At 26.9% G+C, this 19,719-nt stretch overlaps 1 protein-coding gene across 3 annotated transcripts in view; it reads right to left on the bottom strand.

The window, feature by feature from the left end:
* Nucleotides 1-784: 784 nt before the first annotated feature.
* LOC135925533 (X-ray repair cross-complementing protein 5-like) overlaps nt 785-19,719 on the bottom strand; it is a 35,281-nt gene continuing 16,346 nt past the window's right edge. For 2 of the 3 annotated variants that reach the window (XM_065460914.1, XM_065460916.1), the window contains exons 8-11: nt 16,127-16,384; nt 15,578-15,747; nt 6,037-6,292; nt 785-895 (exon numbers count right to left, since the gene is read on the bottom strand). In XM_065460914.1, the coding sequence (XP_065316986.1) occupies nt 836-895; nt 6,037-6,292; nt 15,578-15,747; nt 16,127-16,384 (744 nt within the window). In that variant the 3' untranslated portion in view covers nt 785-835. Of the gene's footprint in view, nt 896-4,167; nt 5,104-6,036; nt 6,293-15,577; nt 15,748-16,126; nt 16,385-19,719 lie in introns of those variants that run through there. The other variant, XM_065460915.1, reaches the window with a different exon arrangement.

Below are 19,719 nucleotides of genomic sequence, written 5' to 3'. Positions count from 1 at the left end.
TCATATTTATTAAAATTTATAATTATTTTATATATATTTATTATGTAAAAATATATTAATGAAGGATAATTAGCCGAGCTCCTTAGCAGATGTTTAATTTTCGACTAATTATTTGTCGCCTATTTTTATGCTAAGCCGTTTTTGAATTTTCTAAAATTAACAAATTACTCAAAATTCTAAACTTATTGTGTTTTTCTGGCAAAATCAGATTTTTAAATTTAATACAACTCACTCAATTAATGATTTTAAATTTATATAATAACAAAAAATAAACTTTGGCCTTGTTTTTTTGATTAAGCAATAAGAGAACACTTTATACAAATTTATTATCAAAAAATGCTTATCATAATACTAATCCCTCACTAATTAAAATATAAATGATTTTCGAGGGCTAATTATCTGTTTGGCTCAATGTTTTAAATAAGACTTTTCTTAGCACCTTGCAAATTAAATTATTTCAGCAAAAGCTCCATCAAAAATCTTTATTTATTTTAAATTTTAGGTCTTACTGTCCCAAATTTAATTGAAAAATATAACTAAATGCATATTTAAACAATCAATTAATATAAAAATAATTTCTTTACCCTAATCCTAAAAAATCTATTTATTGCTTAGAATTTTTTTAAATATATTTTGAGTTAAAAAATTTTATATAATTTTATTTATTTATTTTGTTTTTAAGATCTAACATATTTTATTAATTTTTCATCAAAATGGCAGCCTTCGAAGTTGGCAACAAATAATTTGATTACTACCTATCAGCCGGCCATAAAAAACTTTTCTATTTATTTAAAATTTATGTTTATCTATAACTACAATCATTTGTGAAAATTAGTTAAGTAAGAATTTCTTCCATTTTCTCGTTTTCATTTTTAGGCCGTGTCATAATATCTAGCTGTAATTATTAAAAAAAATAATATTAATTAATTCGTAACAAGTATTACCTACCATTACTCTGGTGGGGGAGGGTAATCTTCAATTTTCACCATAATTTATTAATTTTTAAATTGATTAGAAAAAAAACAAATATTATCATTTTGAACTCTCGACTCGTCTAAGAAAAAAAAGTTTCCCTAATAAATGGCAAATGAGAATGACCACCGAGGACGAAAGATAATGCAAATTAATTAGAGACTACTGAAGATGTTTAAATATTTAAAAATAAATATGATTAAAAATTGAACGCCTGCCTCTAAACCCTGATCTTAATAGGTATAAAGCAGGTAACAAAAACCTTTAAATAAGCATTGTTTTCGCCCAAAGCTTTGAGCAAAAAATCTTTGAAGATTAAAATAAATTGAAGATCTTTTCGTAAAAAAAAATATTTATGCTATTTTATTTAAAAAATATCTGGCAAAATTTTTTTTATTCTTTTTTAAAAAAAAAACATCAAAGGGAAAATCAAAGAAGATTTTTTTTATAAAAAACATTTTTTTATTTTGCTCAAAAATCTTCTTTAAGCATGCTCTAAATTTTTTTACAATTCCATTTTTTAATCTACAAAAGAGCAAGAATCTTTAAAGATTTTTGAATTTTGAGCAAATGTTAAACCCTGTTAGGGCGGGTTAAAAAATTTAAACATGGGCGGGCGGGTTAAGAAAGTATCCGTAGTGTTCAAGATTCTTATAAATAATGCTCTAAATAAAATAGGAAAATAAGTCCTTAAAACTTTTTAATAACAAGGATATAATAGACGAACTTTACACATTATTAAATTAATTCCGAGATTCGGTGGAATTTCTTACCTCCCAAAAGGGATCAACAATAAATTTTGGAATATTACTTCGAAGATTGCTCATATATCATTTGCATAAAAAGAAAATATGCAAAAAAGGCTTTGTCATAGGTTTTTAATTACCTAACCTATAGTAATTTATTTTATATTATAATTTTAATAACAAAATTATATTTTAAAAATTAAATATTAGCGACACTAATTGATCTGAGATTTAAAATTGTTTCAAAATATTTAAATTCGAATTCTACAACATGATTGCAATTTTTAATTAGACTTTTAAATATTTAGCATTATAGAAATGTACAGAGTGAGATTCAAGTTGAAGATAATAGGCAAACATCCAGTTCATATATAGCGAAAATAGAACGTTCCCTTCCAAGCAACAATTATCCTAACATTCGCGATCTAGAAAAAGAATGCCATCTTTTGCTCAGCCAACATAGTATACCAGAAGAGAATGCACTAATTCTTTGTAAAAAAATGGACTGGAACTTCCTCTTAATTTAGCTAGAAAGGTTCTTTGAATACCTGCAACCAGTACACCTAAGTTAATAATTTTTTTTATCGTTGGATTAATACTCAATGCAAATTAATACTCAATGCAAAAAGGATCTTTATGTCCCACGAATCTTGATAAAATACTATTTATTCGTGATAATTATAATTTTACTAAATTTGATTTATAATTTATTTAAAAAAAAGGATATCTCGAAATTAACAGTTCTTTGGTTTTCAATGCATTTTTTCAATAATGTTATAAGTTTATTTTTTATAGGTTCGTTCTGTGGAAGTTTTACATGGCTATTGAAGCTTAAATATTGGATATAATGCAGAAAAACATATTGATCTTCATTATGTTCAAATCTTCAAAAAATTAAAATATATGTAATTAATTTGATAGTGATAGGTTTAATAACTTTTATTAATCACATTTAATACTACGTCTATTAATGGTTGACCATATTTTAGGCCACTAATTTTTTTTTAATTTTATATAACTATCGATATTGTTAGGACAAATAGCCCAAATGCATTTTTTCTTCAAATTTAATGATTCTACTTAGTCGTATTATATAAAATAATTAATATTACAATCATATGTCTTTTTAAAATTGTAACTTGAAGATTTTGAAACTGATATAATACTTTTTGGGCACATTTTACATTTGTTAAGTATGAATTAATTCCTTCAATATAATGTTGCATATTTATCATATATGGGCCATGGTAATGTTAATTCATCTGATTTTAAATTTTTAAAATCAGATAATGATGATGAAATAATAATATCCATGCTTATGCTAATCTATTAAATTAAAATATAAACAAAAGTATCAAATTAATAAACTATAATAATGGTGTGTTAAAAAAATTGAAATGTGAAAAGGAAAAACAGTTGATTATAAAATATAAAACTTTTTTCTTAAAAAATTCGGATTAATATTAAATTTTTCAAATAAATAAAAATAAAAGGTGTTTTTAAAATTGAACAAACGTTAAATTCGAATGAGTTCGTCATAAAAAAGGAACGCGTTCACGTTCAAGTTCGTCGAAAATAAAAGGAACGCCGTTCACCATTTTTTTCAAAAAAACCAACTTCGTTCACGAACGCGTTTATTACTAAATAAGAGTGAGACATAAAATAATTTAAGAAATGAATTAAACTATATTGACAATGTTAGCAATAAGAGCACCCAAATAAAAAAAAGGCAATCCATTGAATTAATTGAAATTTTTTTAAAATTTTGGGTGGCTGTCCCATCCGCGATTATTGTAAAATGATTCCCTGCTTTTATATAATATTTTTCAAGGATACACCAGTTTTCGACAGGGATTGGCTTCCTTTGGTCATTAAAATTATAATTTAGCGTTATTTTGTTTTTTCAAAAAGAGCAGGACTGTTTTTAAATAATTTTTATTTTCTATCTGTATCTTGATCAAGGACCCACTAGTCCTCGACAAAGATTGGCTTCCTTTGGTGCTTATAAATTATCATTTATTGTTATTTTATTCTAAGGAAAGGAGCAGGATATTATAGGTTTCCTCCTACCGATTATTTTTCCCAACGGAATATTAAAAAGGTTTTACTTAATTTTTATAAGTTCGATATAGCTTCTGTGGAAATGGTGGCGCATCTAATGCCATTAATACGACTCTAATCAATGTCATTGGTAATGGACGCTATTGAAAGGCATTTCGTTTACATGCCTTTCTCGTTACGTCTAAATACCCAATGTACATTACCGGCCATAAATGATTGCCCACCCTGCATTTTCTTAATATTTTTCTTAAAATAAGACAAATAACACACAATATGAGGTTTATCAAATTTATTTATAAGTTTACATATTATTGCATAAAATTACAAAAAATAAAAGACAGAGCAATTAATTAAGATCAAATTTTGGTCTCATCAATATGAACACCTTTATTCTTAATAATTGCTGCACAAATTTTTAATAATCTTTCGATGAGATTTTTTAAATATTTGGAAGTGATATTGTTCCATTCTCTCTGTAATACTTCCCAAAGGTGCGATTGAGAGGTTAGAGGGCCTTTTCGCGCTTTTCGATCAAGGTGATCCCATAAAAGTTCGATTGGATTGAGATTGGGAGACTGGGATGGCCAAGTCATCAACTCGAGAATATCGTGTTGTTGTAGATTTTGTAAATAACCTTTGCATAGCCTGGATATATGCTTTGGGTCTTTATCTTGTTGAAATAAAAAGTTACTCCAGATCAAATGCTTTCCTGATGAAATCACATGGTCCTCGAGGATTTGCCGGTTTCCCTTGTTAAGAATTCCTTTAATTTTGACAATGTCGGCGGTTGCCCCGGCACCAAAGCACCCCCACACCATAACAGACCCTCCCCCGAATTTGACTGTAGGAATTATGCAGTGATCGTTCGTTCGCTCTCCAGCTGAGCGGCGGATATATTGCCTTCTTTAAGAACAGAAGATTTAGAATTTTGACTCATCACTTCATAAGACGTGGTACCAGTTGGCAGCCAAAATTGATGTTTTCGTACCCAGTCTAATCGCTTGAGTTTATTTTTTTGCTCAAGAGTGGTTATTTGACCGCTACCCTATCATAAAGTTCAAAACTCCTAAGGCACCTTTTCACAGTTATGACACTTATCGAGTTTTCCCGAGTCAGATTAATCTCCGCAGCTATCTCTGAGGCGACAAGGCGTCGATTGCGTTTATTGATCCTTGCTATATCCTATCATCGCTTAAAGTCATTTTGCGGGGTCTTCCAGGCCTCTTTCGATATTGTATTATTGTTGCGTAATCTTTTAAGTATATAATCCATTGTTCGTCGAGCTAGAGTTAATTCTTTGGCAATTCGGCGATTACTTTTACCACTTATGTTAAATTAATTATTTTGCATTTAGTTGGAATAGAAATTTATTTTCTTTTAATCATTTTGGTCGAATGTTCGTTAAAATTTATAAAGACTGTAAGTTTCTTTAAACAATGATTTAAAACAAAAAAAATCTAGGAATTTTTTTTTAAAATAATTAAAAATAGGTATTAATAAGCAGATTAGAATGATGTTCTTTCAAAAAACAATGGGCAACTTAAAATTGTTGCTGAAAAAAACTAATGAACCCTATTTTACCAAATTGGTCATTTTTGACATGTTGTTTTCAAAGGCTAAAATTTCATAGAAAGATTTATAGAAATTCCGAGTTTTTTATTTCTAAACATGTCTAGACATCTTAAATTAATTAATCAATTCGCTTTTACCCAAATAAGTTAAAAAGTTTTAAGTTATTAATTTTTTTATGTAAAAATGCAGGGTGGGAAGTCATTTGTGGCAGGTAGTGTATATACACTTTTCAATGCATTTTAAAATGAATAAATCGTCAATCTAGATTGTAATACATTGGGTGCATCAAGCAGGTTGTCAAATTAAAAGAATTTTCTCGGTTGTCCCGTTTTTTATTTATTATATTTTAGGCTATTATTTCTATGAATAAATCCTGGCAAAAAAGGATCTCCAATACCTCCGTTATAACTACCATCATCGATACGTTCTGTTTCAAAATCCTCATTGGACCTGAAGTGAAGGCCCCTATTCGGCCCCTTATGATCCGTTCCTTCAGTAATGGTCGGTACTTTAATAAATGTTACTTTTCTAAAAGTAATGTAGTAACTTACGTTACTATTTTTTACGAAGTCGCGAAAAAAAGTAAGGTTACTTTTATCATAACACTTAAAACTGAATATATCCTCTTAGCCGGAGTAATGGTGGGTTTAAAATCAAAATAAAGATATTTAATTTTTTGATATACCTTAAAAGATTTCTCTAAATCTTTAAATACGCGTTTAAGTTGGGGTGAATGAGGATTAAATGGGAAATTTACTCTATAATCTTGTCTTTCAAATATCTTAGGGCTATTATATTTTTCCTCAGAAATCTCTTGAACCGCTCTATGGCTAATTGCATTGATAAGTATATTAAAATAAGGATTGGGAGTGTATTTCGGTTTGAGCATTTCCTTCATTTCAGATTCAACATCAGAAGGTAGCAAATCTAATTTTTTAGTCCTTGAAATGAATAAAATTATATATCTTTTTTGTATAGAGTTAACAAATTTATTGAAAAAATACAATATTTAGGCATCTTCCCAATGAGCGATTCTTGCCTGTCGTGAGAAATACCAGTGCGGTAACGTAACTTCGTTAATAGCAGAGAACTGCAGGCACGGCCCTAAGCCAGACCACATGGGTAGAGCCGTTTAGTTTTTTAAATTACCTGGGCAGGTGTAGTGTGATATTTTAACTTAAATTTAAATTAACTCCCTTTAATAATATTGACATTTATGACTGACGTATAATATTATATGTTTCTATTATTTAGTAATACTGACATGTAATGTTAAAAGTTTATATTATTTAGTAATACTGACATTTATGACTGACATGTAATATTAAAAGTTTCTATTATTTAATATTAATGATATTTATAACTGAGTGCAATGTTAAAAGTTTATATATAACAATATTAACACGATGCTTAAAGTATGTTTAACATATTGACGCTTATTAGTGACAGATAATTAAAATTTTCTAATATTAAAATTTATGAGACAGATAATATTTTAATTTCTGATATTTAGTTATATTAACATCTAAGTTTTATTCTATACTTTTTTAAATTTTTTATACCTATAAATAATTTAACATCGAAAACGTCATAGCTTGATTTAAAAAAAGTTTGATCAAAATCTATATACACACGGTCAGGCGTGTACGCAGGAATTTGGTCTGGGGGGGGGGGGATAATAAAATTTTTCAAGAAATATTATTGTTTTATAAAAATATCAAATTAGGACTAATAACTATTTCTAATACACAATTTAAAATTAATGTGAATTATAAAAAAATTTTATGTAAAGAATCACTTAAATGACCCAAAATAGTAATTTAAATTTTTTGAGCCTTTACACAAAAAGTTTCTGAGGAATAATTGCATTTTGTATGTTATATATTTACAATGTAAAATCCAATCTTCATTGTGATTGAGCTAATTTTTCAATTATCTCATCCTTGCTTGTGGTCAAATGCCTATGAATATTCAAAAGATCCAAACCTTTCAATCTACTTTCAGATGTTGTACTTCTTGGTAGTGTTTTTCAAAGACCTGCAGGCCCGGCCCCCGGGCCGGACAGTATTTTAATTTTTTTAAATATATCCGGGCCGGGCCCGAAATTTTTAAATAAAAACACCCAATCCGGGCTATATTTTTTAAAACAGCCTATATTTGAAATCGTTATTATTAGCTATAAAAATAAATATAATTTATATTAAAAAAAACCGGGCCGGGCCTGAAATTTTTTAAAAAAAAGCCGAGTCGGGCCTAAAAATTTTTTTAAAAAAAGCCAGGCCAGGCCTGAAAATTTTAGAAAAAAACCCAAGCCGGGCCGTAAAAAATCTTTAAAAAAAATCCGGGCTGTGCCCTGCAAATGCTACTTCTGCAGGCATCTGTTATTCTTCTTAAAAAAGAGTGTTCTCTCATTAGTTTACTAATGGGAAGAGTTTATAAACCCTTTTAATACATAGGGAATTTAATCTAAAATGTGTTTCAAATAATGCAGAGCATCCATAGCATTTATTGGGACTATATCAACCATAGTGAATCTTATAAACATAGTTACTCGGCTAGTAAGGCATCATAAGATACTTTAACATCTTCATAAGAAAAATCTAACAAATTTTTTTTTCTATCACCATCTTAAAAAGGTTGGGAAGGCTTTTGTGGAAGTAATTTGCAGATTAGTAAGTGATGCATGATGAATTAAAAATTGATTTATTTGGGTTATAAATGTATCTGTATTTAAGATATACCCTTCTACTGATCCTATATTAATGTTTTAATGATGAGCGTGCCTTGCTACAAGTCGAGGGAGACAAATATTAAACACGTATAGCTCTCCTTTTTACTCAACAATAAAATATAAAATTCATCATCAACATTAGCTCTAATTTCCAAATGCTCTCCACTATTCTCATCTTCTTAATCAAGTCAATGTCATGTTTTTGAAGAGTAATACTTAAAATACATTTTAATGAAAAATAAAATTTGGAATAAGCATTGAATCCAATAATTTTCTTGTTTCTGAGGAAATATTTCTTTCAGGCCATTGTGATATTTCAGTAATAACAAATAATTGGCTCTTATAACTCCTTAAAGCTGTTACTGCTTGATGGCAGAGGCTCTATCTTGTTGGACAAGGTTGCAATTTCTTTTTCCCTGTTGAACAAGAAGTTTCAAAAATAATTAATTGACTAGAAATTTAAAAATGGTAGATAAATATTACGCCACTAAAAATTTGAAAATAAAGTAAATATTACGCCGAAAAATTTGAAAGAAATTAATAGATAAAATAACTTAGTAGATAAATGTGATAATAAATGTAATTAAATATATATTTAATATGAGATACGAATAAATATGTATAAATTAATATAAAAAATAATATTTTTGAAAAATATATCAGGCATCTGCATTTTTTGGATTTGGGGGGGGGAGGGGGGGTTAGCCCCCCCTTTTCCCCGCTGCGTACGCCAATGCACACGGTAGGTTAAATTTATTCATATTTAAATATAAATTACATGTCATTCATCAAATGATTCAATATCGTACTTTTTATAAAAATATTTATTAATAAAAATATATAAAAAGCTATATAATATAAATTCACAATTGAATAGGATTCAACTCATCAAAAAGATGGCTAATTGTTGCTCTTTTTATAAAAATAACTATTAAAAAAATATCAAATGCAATTTGTATAAATTCGCGATTGAATAACATTTAACAAAAAGATGAAGTATTAAAAAATATATAAAATGCAATAAATATAATTTAAATTTGCAATTGAATAGAATTCAACTCATAAAATGGATGTCAAACTATTCTACTTTTTATAAAAATAACTATTAATAAAAAATATACTTTAAAAACATACATCAGGTAGTAAATATTACTCAGTTTTAACCTGATATGACCCAAAAAGCTTGCACAACTTTTAAAAAGAATTTATAACTTTAAACACTTTATACATCAGGCAGTACCAATATACTCTCTCTTTCAAATGATAGGAAAAATTTTTTAAATTTAACTTTTAACAAATTTCTTTTAACATGCTTAAAACTTTTAAAAACAACATAGCATTTCAATTATGTCATTTAGATATTGGTGGCAAGGAATGCGGCAAGATGTCATTGACTTTGTAAAATTATGTGACCTATGTCAAAGATACAATTCCCGATTTGATAAAACAAGCTCGGAAATGCAGTCTATTATTATTACATCTAATGTATGGACACAAATAGGGGTAGACCTGTGTTTATTGCCAGAGAGCATTGATGGATACAAATATGTTGCTGTTGATTATTTTTCAAAATATATCGAAGCACAGCCTTTAAAGGATAAGACAGCCGATTCAGTGATCCTCTTTTTATATTCATTATGCAGGCATGGCAGAGTCAAGGTTGATGAATTTTTTATAATATAATGATATTTATATTTATAGGTCAAAATTAATGATCAGGGGCGCGAGTTTGTAAACCAAGTGAGCAATAAATATCACAAACTCGTGGGAACCCAGCAGAGAGTGATAAGTGCCTATCATCTTCAGGCTAATGGCATTGTAGAGAGCAGAGACCTAGAGGCCCGGGCCGTATTTTAAATTTTTTTAATATACCCGGGCCGGGCCGGTACTAAAAAATTTTTTTTTAAATATATCCCGGCCGGGCCTAAAAAATTTTTTTTTAAATATATCCGGGCCAGGCCTAAGATTGTTAAACCCGGGCCGGGCCTTAATATTTTTTATAAAAATTTTTACATTATGAGTTAATGGTTATAAGATTATATTATATTATAGTTATGATTAATATAATATTGGGTGATGGTTAACACACCTAACACCCACAGATCGATCTAATTATTAATTTCCTGCAAATTTATTCAAAGTATTAATATATTTTTTTATAATTCATATCTAAATTTTTACAACATATTTTACCAAAACAATCAAATAAAGGAATATCTTAAATAAGCCACAATATTCAAGTATTAATAATATATTTTTTATAATTCATATCTAAATTTTTAGAATATTTACCAAAACAATTAAATAAAGGAATATCATGGCACAAAATACTAATGATATAATTAATAAAATTAAAAATAATATTTATTCTTTTAGAAATACAAATAATAATTTAAAATCTGAAATATGGGTTAAATTTAACATCATCATAGATGAAAATAAAAAAAACATTGGCTACGTACAATGTAAAAATTGTTCAAGTATATTATCTTATAATTATAAACATGGTACATCACATCTAAAAAGACATAAATGTGATGGTAAATCCATGAAAATTAATAATTTTTTTTTACACCTGAAAAACCAACCTATAAATGTAATATAAAATATTTAAAAATTATAAAATAAATTATATTAATATTGTGCAATTAGATTATATTTTCAAAATACTATTTATTATACATGCATTTTTTTAAATAGTGATTTATTTTTATTTTATAAATTAAATAGTAAATTAAATACAATATATTATATTCTCAAAATATTTTCCATTTTTATAAATTAAATATTAGTTTTATTTTTTTTTAAATGCAATATAAAATATAGTATATGCTCAAAATATTATTACCATTTTTATGAATATTAGTTTTCTTTTTATAAATGCAAAAAATATAGTATATGCTCAAAATATCCATTTTTATAAATAACAGTTTTATAATTTTTATAAATTCAATATAATATTCTCAAAATATTAGCTTTTTTCATGTATTTTCTAAATAATAAGCGATAATATTCGCTGAAAAATATGGTAAAATACCTCATAGGTGAATTTTTGTATATACCAGGTCGAATATAATTTTAAAAAATTCCGAGCCGGGCCTGAAATTTTTAAATCTGGCCGGGCCGGGCCGTAAAAATTTTTTTTAAATTTATCCGGGCCGGGCCTTAAATCTTTAAATCCGGGCTGGGCTGGGCCGTAAAAAAATTTTTTAAAAAATATCCGGGTCAGGCTTAAAAAATTTAAAACCGGGCCGTGCAAATGGTGCCTCTGCAGGTCTCTGGTAGAGAGAGCCAATCGTACTCTTCAAAATTCACTTTTGAAGTGTACAAAAGGCAATCAGAAAGATTGGCCTGGAGTTCTCCCTGGTATTGTATTTGTCTACAATACATCAAGGCATGAATCCTCAAAATTTACGCCATATGAGATGATGTATGGCAGGAAAGCTATACTGCCCTCTGGGATGATATATATCACTATTTGTATAAAATTATTATAAATAATATATATTTATTTTTATTATTTAAGAATGATAGAGAACCAGATACAGATCTTGATGATCTTTCTGACATAGACTTTGAATGCAATTACCAAAGAAGGGCAGACAATATGAAAGGCATATTAGACTACAACAATTTAAAGGCTCAGTTTAAGCAGCAACGAGATAATAAAACTCGTAATGCTGCTAAGAATGCACTTTATCACATAAATGATAAAGTGCTTGTGTGGAATAATCGTCGGGCTGACAGGAAAGGAAGAAAAATGTTGCAGCCTCGGGTAGATCCATATACAATTGTTAAAATTGTCAATATTAAAATTATTATTTTTTAACAAAATATTTATAAATATTTAGGCAATGTAGAATTATTCTCTTCAACAGGAAAATTTTAAATTAAGGCTAATATAAATAATTTAAAGCACTATATAGAGGGGAACAAAGATACAGTCAAAAAAATTTCACATTGTGAAACTATAGAGGGTGTTCAAGATCAAGGTAATATATTCAGTTAATTCATAAAATAATATTGAACAAATAATTAAGTTTGTAGGCTTCTTAAAATTTTAGTTGGAGAAGGTAAACAAATGCATTTGGAAAAAAGGAAAATATATTTTTAATTATTATATTTCCATTAGAAGAAGCACTATTTGAAGAAATGTCCTGTGGAATAAAAGTTTCAGGAGAACAAAATTCTAGGGTTGGAAATTAGAAAGGAGGATACTAAAATAAACGGTGTCAAGAGAAAAGGGTAAAATATATTTTTTTTGGATACAGATACATTTGGGAAGATCCAATAATAGCTTTTAAAAGTATAGTGAGAGAGGAGGGATATATAGGTGTACAAGATCAGGGTAGTAATATTTTTTTTAAATATGTTATTACTTAATTATCAAATTTAGATGACAAAATTATTGTGGATGCAATAATACCAAAGAAAATTGGTGAACTTTTCCTGCCCACAACAAGGAACTGGAAGGTATACCACTCTAAACGGTTCAATTTTAAAGTAATTGCCCGTTATCCCAAGATAAAATGTGGTATATTAAAAGAGATTTTCACAACCGATCATATTGTGGGTTATGGGAACTGTTTTTTTAGGTTAGTATCCTTTTATAATATTTAATTATTTACCATGTATATAGATATATAAGTCAAGAGATATAGTCAGGATAATTATAATTACCTGAGGGAGGAGCGTTCTCTTATGAGGAGCGAAGATTTCAAATTGGAAATGGGAAAATTTATAGCCTGTAGAGGCATACCTTAACAGAAATGTTATGGGAAACAGTGTATGGGCAACAGAGGTGGAAATATTATCTATGGCCACATTGTTGCAGACAAATATATTAATCTATACCCAATATAAGTGGGCATTCGCCCATGAAATTTTTTAATAATATTAAAATATTTAAAGAAAATATATATATGCAATGAAAATAACAATCATTTTGTTAAAATTATATCAATGTGATTAATATCTATTCTAATATTTTTTTCCTATTGCAATTTAGTTGAAAGATTTGTTAAATATTATTGCACTTTATATTTTTTATTAATAGTTATTTTTATAAAAAGTACAATAGTTTGACATCCTTTTTATGAGTTGAATTCTATTCAATTGCAAATTTAAATTATATTTATTGCATTTTATATATTTTTTAATACTTCATCTTTTTGTTAAATGTTATTCGATGGCGAATTTATACAAATTGCATTTTATATATTTTTTTAATAGTTATTTTTATAAAAAGAACAACAGTTAGCCATCTTTTTGATGAGTTGAATCCTATTCAATTGTTAATTTATATTATATAGCTTTTTATATATATTTATTTAAATATTTTTATAAAAAGTACGATATTGAATCATTTGATGAATGACATGTAATTTATGTTTAAATATGAATAAATTTAACCTACCGTGTGTATATAGATTTTGATCAAGCTTTTTTTAAATTAAGCTATGACGTTTTCGACGTTAAATTATTTATAGGTATAAAAAATTTAAAAAGGTAGAGAATAAAATATAACTAAATATCAGAAATTAAAATATTATCTGTCTCATAAATTTCATATTAGAAAATTTTAATTATATGTCACTCATAAGCGTCAATATGCTAAACATACTTTAAGCATCATCTGTCAGTCATGTATATAAACTTTTAACATTGCACTCAGTCATAAATTTCAGTAATATTAAATAATAGAAACTTTTAACATTACATGTCAGTCATAAATGTCAGTATTACTAAATATATATAAACTTTTTAACATTACATGTCAGTAAATAAAAGATTTAACATTACATGTCAGTATTACTAAATAATAAAAACATTTAACATTATACGTCAGTCATAAATGTCATATTACTAAATGTTATATTATAACGTCAATTATAAATGTCAGTATTACTAAAGGGAGTTAATTTAAATTTAAGTTAAAATATCACGTTACACCGGGTCTATAAATATTAATACCCGAGCCGAGTTGTACATTTTAAAACCAATATTTAAAATCGTCATTATTATATATAAAAATTAAAAATAAATGTTAAAAAAATCCGGGCCGGGCCTGAAAATATAAAACCCGAGCCAGGCAGAAATTTTTTTAAAAAAAAATACGAGCCGGGCTGTGCAAATGGTACTTCTCTCTGGTTAAAAATAATGCCGTTATGAGGGATAAAAAATGTCATTCGTTACTAACTTGGTAAGATAAGGAGTAAAATAACATTTGAGATTACTCATTGCTTTTTAAAATAAGAAAAAACTTAGTTATAATGCCAAATTATACATTATATTATTATATATTTTTTAAATTTAATTAAATATTAATTTTAGCTTATTTTTTTGATCAAATGATTAATAAGACCTAATTAAATCTTATATTCATTCATATATATTGAAAAATGAATAAAGATATAATGAATTCCCACCCAATAATTGTTCCCTCGCCATGATATGAAAAATTCTAAAAACTGTAAAATGCTGAACGTTATCTGATCAGAACTTGAAAAACAATTAGATTAAATATAAATATGTCAAAATGGTTTGAAAAAGCATTTTACTTAATTATAATTATTTTAGGGAATTTAAAATATTTATACATTGATCGATATTTTTCAAATAATATAGTATTTTTATAACCTTTTTATACATAGCATATGGTAAATATAAAAATATCTGCTATGACAATTTATTTTGAAAGTAACAAACGACGTTACTTTTTTGAAAAAGTGGTTTCTTATTTTGATAAAGTAACTAACGACGTTCATTTTTTGAACAGCAACGAATAATAACGACATTACATCTTTAAAGTAATGTATACAGCAATGAAAATTTCCAATGAATCGCGCGACCTCGCTGATAAAGGAACCCAAAACTAATTTACTATTAATGAAAGAATTTATTAATATTCACAAAAATACTTTTTTTTGTATTATTAAATTTATTATATTTTAAAATCTAATTTAAAAAAAGAGAAAAGGGATGTTTCATCCCTAATATCAACCTAATTATCATAATTTAAATTTATAAAACAATTTTCAAAAGTTTATACTTAACAAAATATAGAAAAAACAGAAGTGCGAAACCTAATAAACTGCTAATTTTGTGAACCGTTACAGATATTTATTTTAAATAATTAGCATAGTTAAAAAATAAACAGTATACCAATTTTTATGTAGTTATGTTATTCAAAATTTGTATTTCTTATCAAATTTTATAATAAAATAAAGAAATTTTATTTTCTTTACTTAGTTTTTATTTTCAAATATTTCTATTAGATTATTATGGGTCATTTGGAAATTAATTTTTAAAAAATCAATACTTATAAAAAACAGAAAGAAGGAATGGATATGTATTTCTAAAACCGAAAGGAACAAATATATATTGTTAAAAATAATAGGATCGGAACAAAACCGTGTAAAAATATTAAACTAAAAAATGGAATTGGTTCGACACACTGATATTAAGGTAACCTAAAATTTCAAATAATATTTACATCATATTCATAGAATCGATTAATCTATCAATGACTTCAAAATTATGTGGATTATCTTTCGAATTTTCCAAAGTTTTATGATCAGCAGATTTTGAGTGGGTTTCAATAAAATTGGGAAATTTATAAAGCCTGATATCCTCCAAAAATGGCAAAATGTTCAATATGAGGCACTATAAAAATAAAATGTTGATAATACGAATTCTTAGCAGTCTAAGGATTTCTAAACAAAATTATAATGTTATTTTACTTGTCTCATTTTATTTTAATTAATTTATGAAAAAAAATTATTTCTTAAGTTTTTCCAAAAGATATACAATACTAATACATATTCCTTAAAATCTCACCTTGCTCTAAATTTAAAATTATAAGCCAGATCACTAACCAAATTATTAGGTGACAAATTACAAGTTTGAAAAAAATTTGTAAGAAAAGATTAATTAATTAATTTTCATTATATTTTCCCAAATATAACAATTAAATTCCGACTAAATATTACATATATTTTACAAGGTCAATAGCATAACCTGAAATCTATAAAAAAAACTTTACTCGATAATTATTTTTGATTTTAGGAGTTAGAGCAACTATTTTCGGCTGGTTTGAAGCGACCCTTTTGTTAGCACTCTGGTAGCGAGCGATGGCTATCAAATCTGACTCGTACATAGCCGTAACTAAATTTTCAAATGCGCATTTAAAAGCTGCCTTGTCTTCATTATCCCCTAGCCTATTTTTAGACTTCGTATATGACATAGTTTCGTCCCATAAGAATTCAATACAGCCGTCTCCCAAAAATTTGTAAACTGGAATCTATATTGTTTTTGATAAAATGATCGAGATTAGAGCTGCATCAAGAGAAATGGTATCGGATCGGTGCCTGTATTGACATAAACCAATCCCATTTTTAATAGTTTTTTATAAAACAAATAGCTGGTTTCATAACTTTAAGAATATTTTATAAAATATAATTCATATTTTTTCAAAAATTATTTTTGTTATAAATTTTTATTAAAAAAAAGGGAATTTAAATTTTATAAGGATAATATTAATTGTATTTAGGTTAATCAAGAATAATAATAATCCGGAATCAGCCCATGATGATTTAGAATCTTGATTCAGCAAGTTTTTAGGAATAAGTGAAAATCGTGGTGATTCGGAATAACCTAGGCAAGTCATTATTATAGATTGCTTATTTTTTGTATAATTTATTATAATTTTTTCAAGTAATTTTTATTACACTTCAGATAATTTTTTTATAATTTAATTTGTATAATATTAGTCGTGGTTGAGTTATTTTATCCTAGGAATAAAATATATTTATAACAGTTAAGATATAAAAAGGTATGTTAGATTTAACAGTAATTATGGACCTTAATTATGGCAAATTACAGCAATATATGCTAAATAAAACCATTGTTCAGGAAATTATATAGGTTTGGTTTAGCGAATTGGTATAAAGCATAGTCTCCGAATAAAAGATATTTTTGCGTTTTGTTTCTTTCCGGCCATAAAAAAATTTTTCGGCAGTCTCTAATAACTTTTAGGCAGCTTAGCTCGTAGAACATATTTTTACAAGTTACCCGGCGTATAACTATTTATGAAGGAAAACGAGATAAATTTGCCTAATTATCTTGTTTGACACTAAAAATATTTTAAACAATTTGTAGGGCCAGACCCGATATTTTTCCCCGCATCGCGGGAATCGGGTTCCGTCAAGGGGCATCACTAGTCAATGATATATTAATTATGGCTGTGTCGATATTATATATCGGATCGGCACCGATATATTTTTTGAAACCGATCTAATCCAATATTTTTAGGTTACTTTATGATTATAATATTTTTTTATTTAATAAATAATTTATATAATAAATTAATGAAAGGAACTAAAATATAATTTATTTGTTGTAATGTTTAAAAAAATAAAAATGTACACTATTTTTTGATATATTATCTGCAACAAGAAAAGGATTCTCTAACTAGTCACATTTAATTAGTTTTGTTAAAAGGCTCGATTTAAAACGGTTAACTAAATATTTTAGCCAAAAGTAAATTACTCAAGTTTATAGGTTTTGCCTACAAATGGCAGAAAAGTTTGGACTTCTATTAGCGAAATGTAGAGACCTAGGTAATAATATTTTGGCGAAAATCTTGATTTCGCCTTTTTAAAAATCGACTATATGGAGTGTCTAACAATATTGTATTCACCCACAAACATTGCAAATATTTTAAATAAGATTATTAACTTTTGAAGAATAAAAAACAAAATACATTTAATCATTCGTGAAAGTTAGTTGGTTTTTTATTCATTATTTTCCAAAATTTAACTTTTTAATTTGCCATCGTTGAGGAGAAGCAGAAAATATATGTGTACATGCTGCAGATTATTTATTATTGTGTATATATGTTAGCGGCAATGTGTTTTTTCAACTTTAAGTAATTTTTTGAGCGCGTTTTTAAATTTAAAAATCTGATTTTACCGGAAATGAATTTCAACATGTTTAGAATACCTATCTTATGAATTGTAGATAATTCTACCGTTAAATTTTGCTATGGAAAAACTAATATAAATTATATCAAAAAGTTCATGATAAAATTTGTGAAATTCTTAGGGTGGGTATTCCAAGTAGAGGTGGGCGAAAAATTCACGCCCATTCACGCTTACCATTAAAAAATTTCGACCCGACCCGCCCGCTCACAAGCAATATTTTGATTCACGCCCGAAAATTCACGGTGTTTTTAAATTTTTCAAAACTATTGCTATAATTTTACAATTTTTTGAATTCATTCAATTTATTTCTCTAATTTCATAATCCATATTAATAACAAAAAATAAATATAATCTATAAATCGAAATTTATTTAGAAAAAGAAGAATGTTAATCTTTTTTTATTTCAATTGTGTACGCCTTTCCTCTAATAAGAGATTGACTATAGAAAATAACTTTTCACTAGAAGCCGAACTTGCAGCTGACAAAATTTTACTCGATAATTTTCTCAAAAAAGGAAATAAATATTCCTGCTTCCAAAACTTCAAAATATTGTCGTTATTTATCTTATATGAATCTTTTAAGTTCATCCTCACAGCTTTCATTGATGTTGATGCTTCATTAGAATCATCTAGAAATTCTGTAATTTTTTTTTTAGAATATATGGTCTTTTATGAGTGTAGGATGAATTAGGAAAGTGATAGTTGGTATTGACCATTTAGAATATACGGTTTTTTATGAGTTTAGGATAAGTTGGGAAAGTTATAAATGATAGTTGGCATCGACTTATGCATATCATCTAATTTTATATCATTTAGCATTTTTATGATTGTTTTATATATAATCATTTTCTTCTTTTATTAAAAACTTAAGTCTTTTGAAATTCAGATCTAGAATTCAGCCTACCTTATGTAGTGGCTGCATAATAATATTTTAAAAGAAATCTTGTTCTGTTTTTAAGGTTTTGATTATTATTGTATCACGTTTAGAAGGATAACAAAATTTTATTAATTTTTGTTTCCATAGAAAAACTTTATTTATTGTGGGACGAGAATCTGCTCTCAGATTATCCGAGTATTCTTTAAATATTGATAAAAATTTATCTAACTCGCGTATGATACTGATATGAATTGTGGCTTATCTATTTAATTTTTGCTTGCTAAACAATACCTGCATTTCAGAATATGATTTTAAGAAACTCTGTATCATGATATATATACAGAGTTCCATCTCGTTATTCTAGCTATTACATCTTGTTTAAGGGTGTGGCTTAGTTTTATATTAGCTGTAGATTGTTTGAAATAAGGCTATTTCAGTTAAACAATTGTCAAAAATATAATGCATATTATTTAGTATATGGCATATACATGCTAGCTTTTCGTCATCTTTGAATGCACTTATAAGATTTGCTCCGTTATCACTCACAACTATACATTTATTTAAGTAATTTTATACTTCTGTATTACAACAAATGTTTTTAATTTAAAATCCTTAATAATAATATGCCCTGTAATGGTTAAAAAACTTAGATTTTATAGTCATCCGTCAAATATCAGTGATTATGGACAAGTAATTATTATTGGTCATGCTTTTAATCTTAAATTTTATTTTATAGTATATTTTTGGACCTATAGTATCATGAGAGTTTTCCGGTTCA

The sequence above is a fragment of the Gordionus sp. m RMFG-2023 genome, chromosome 2, assembly GCF_954871325.1.
Source record: "Gordionus sp. m RMFG-2023 chromosome 2, tfGorSpeb1-WG-v2, whole genome shotgun sequence".
Classification (NCBI taxonomy): domain Eukaryota; kingdom Metazoa; phylum Nematomorpha; class Gordioida; order Chordodea; family Parachordodidae; genus Gordionus; species Gordionus sp. m RMFG-2023.
Note: the sequence above shows the minus strand (reverse complement) of the source record. Positions and strands in the feature narration are given on the sequence as shown.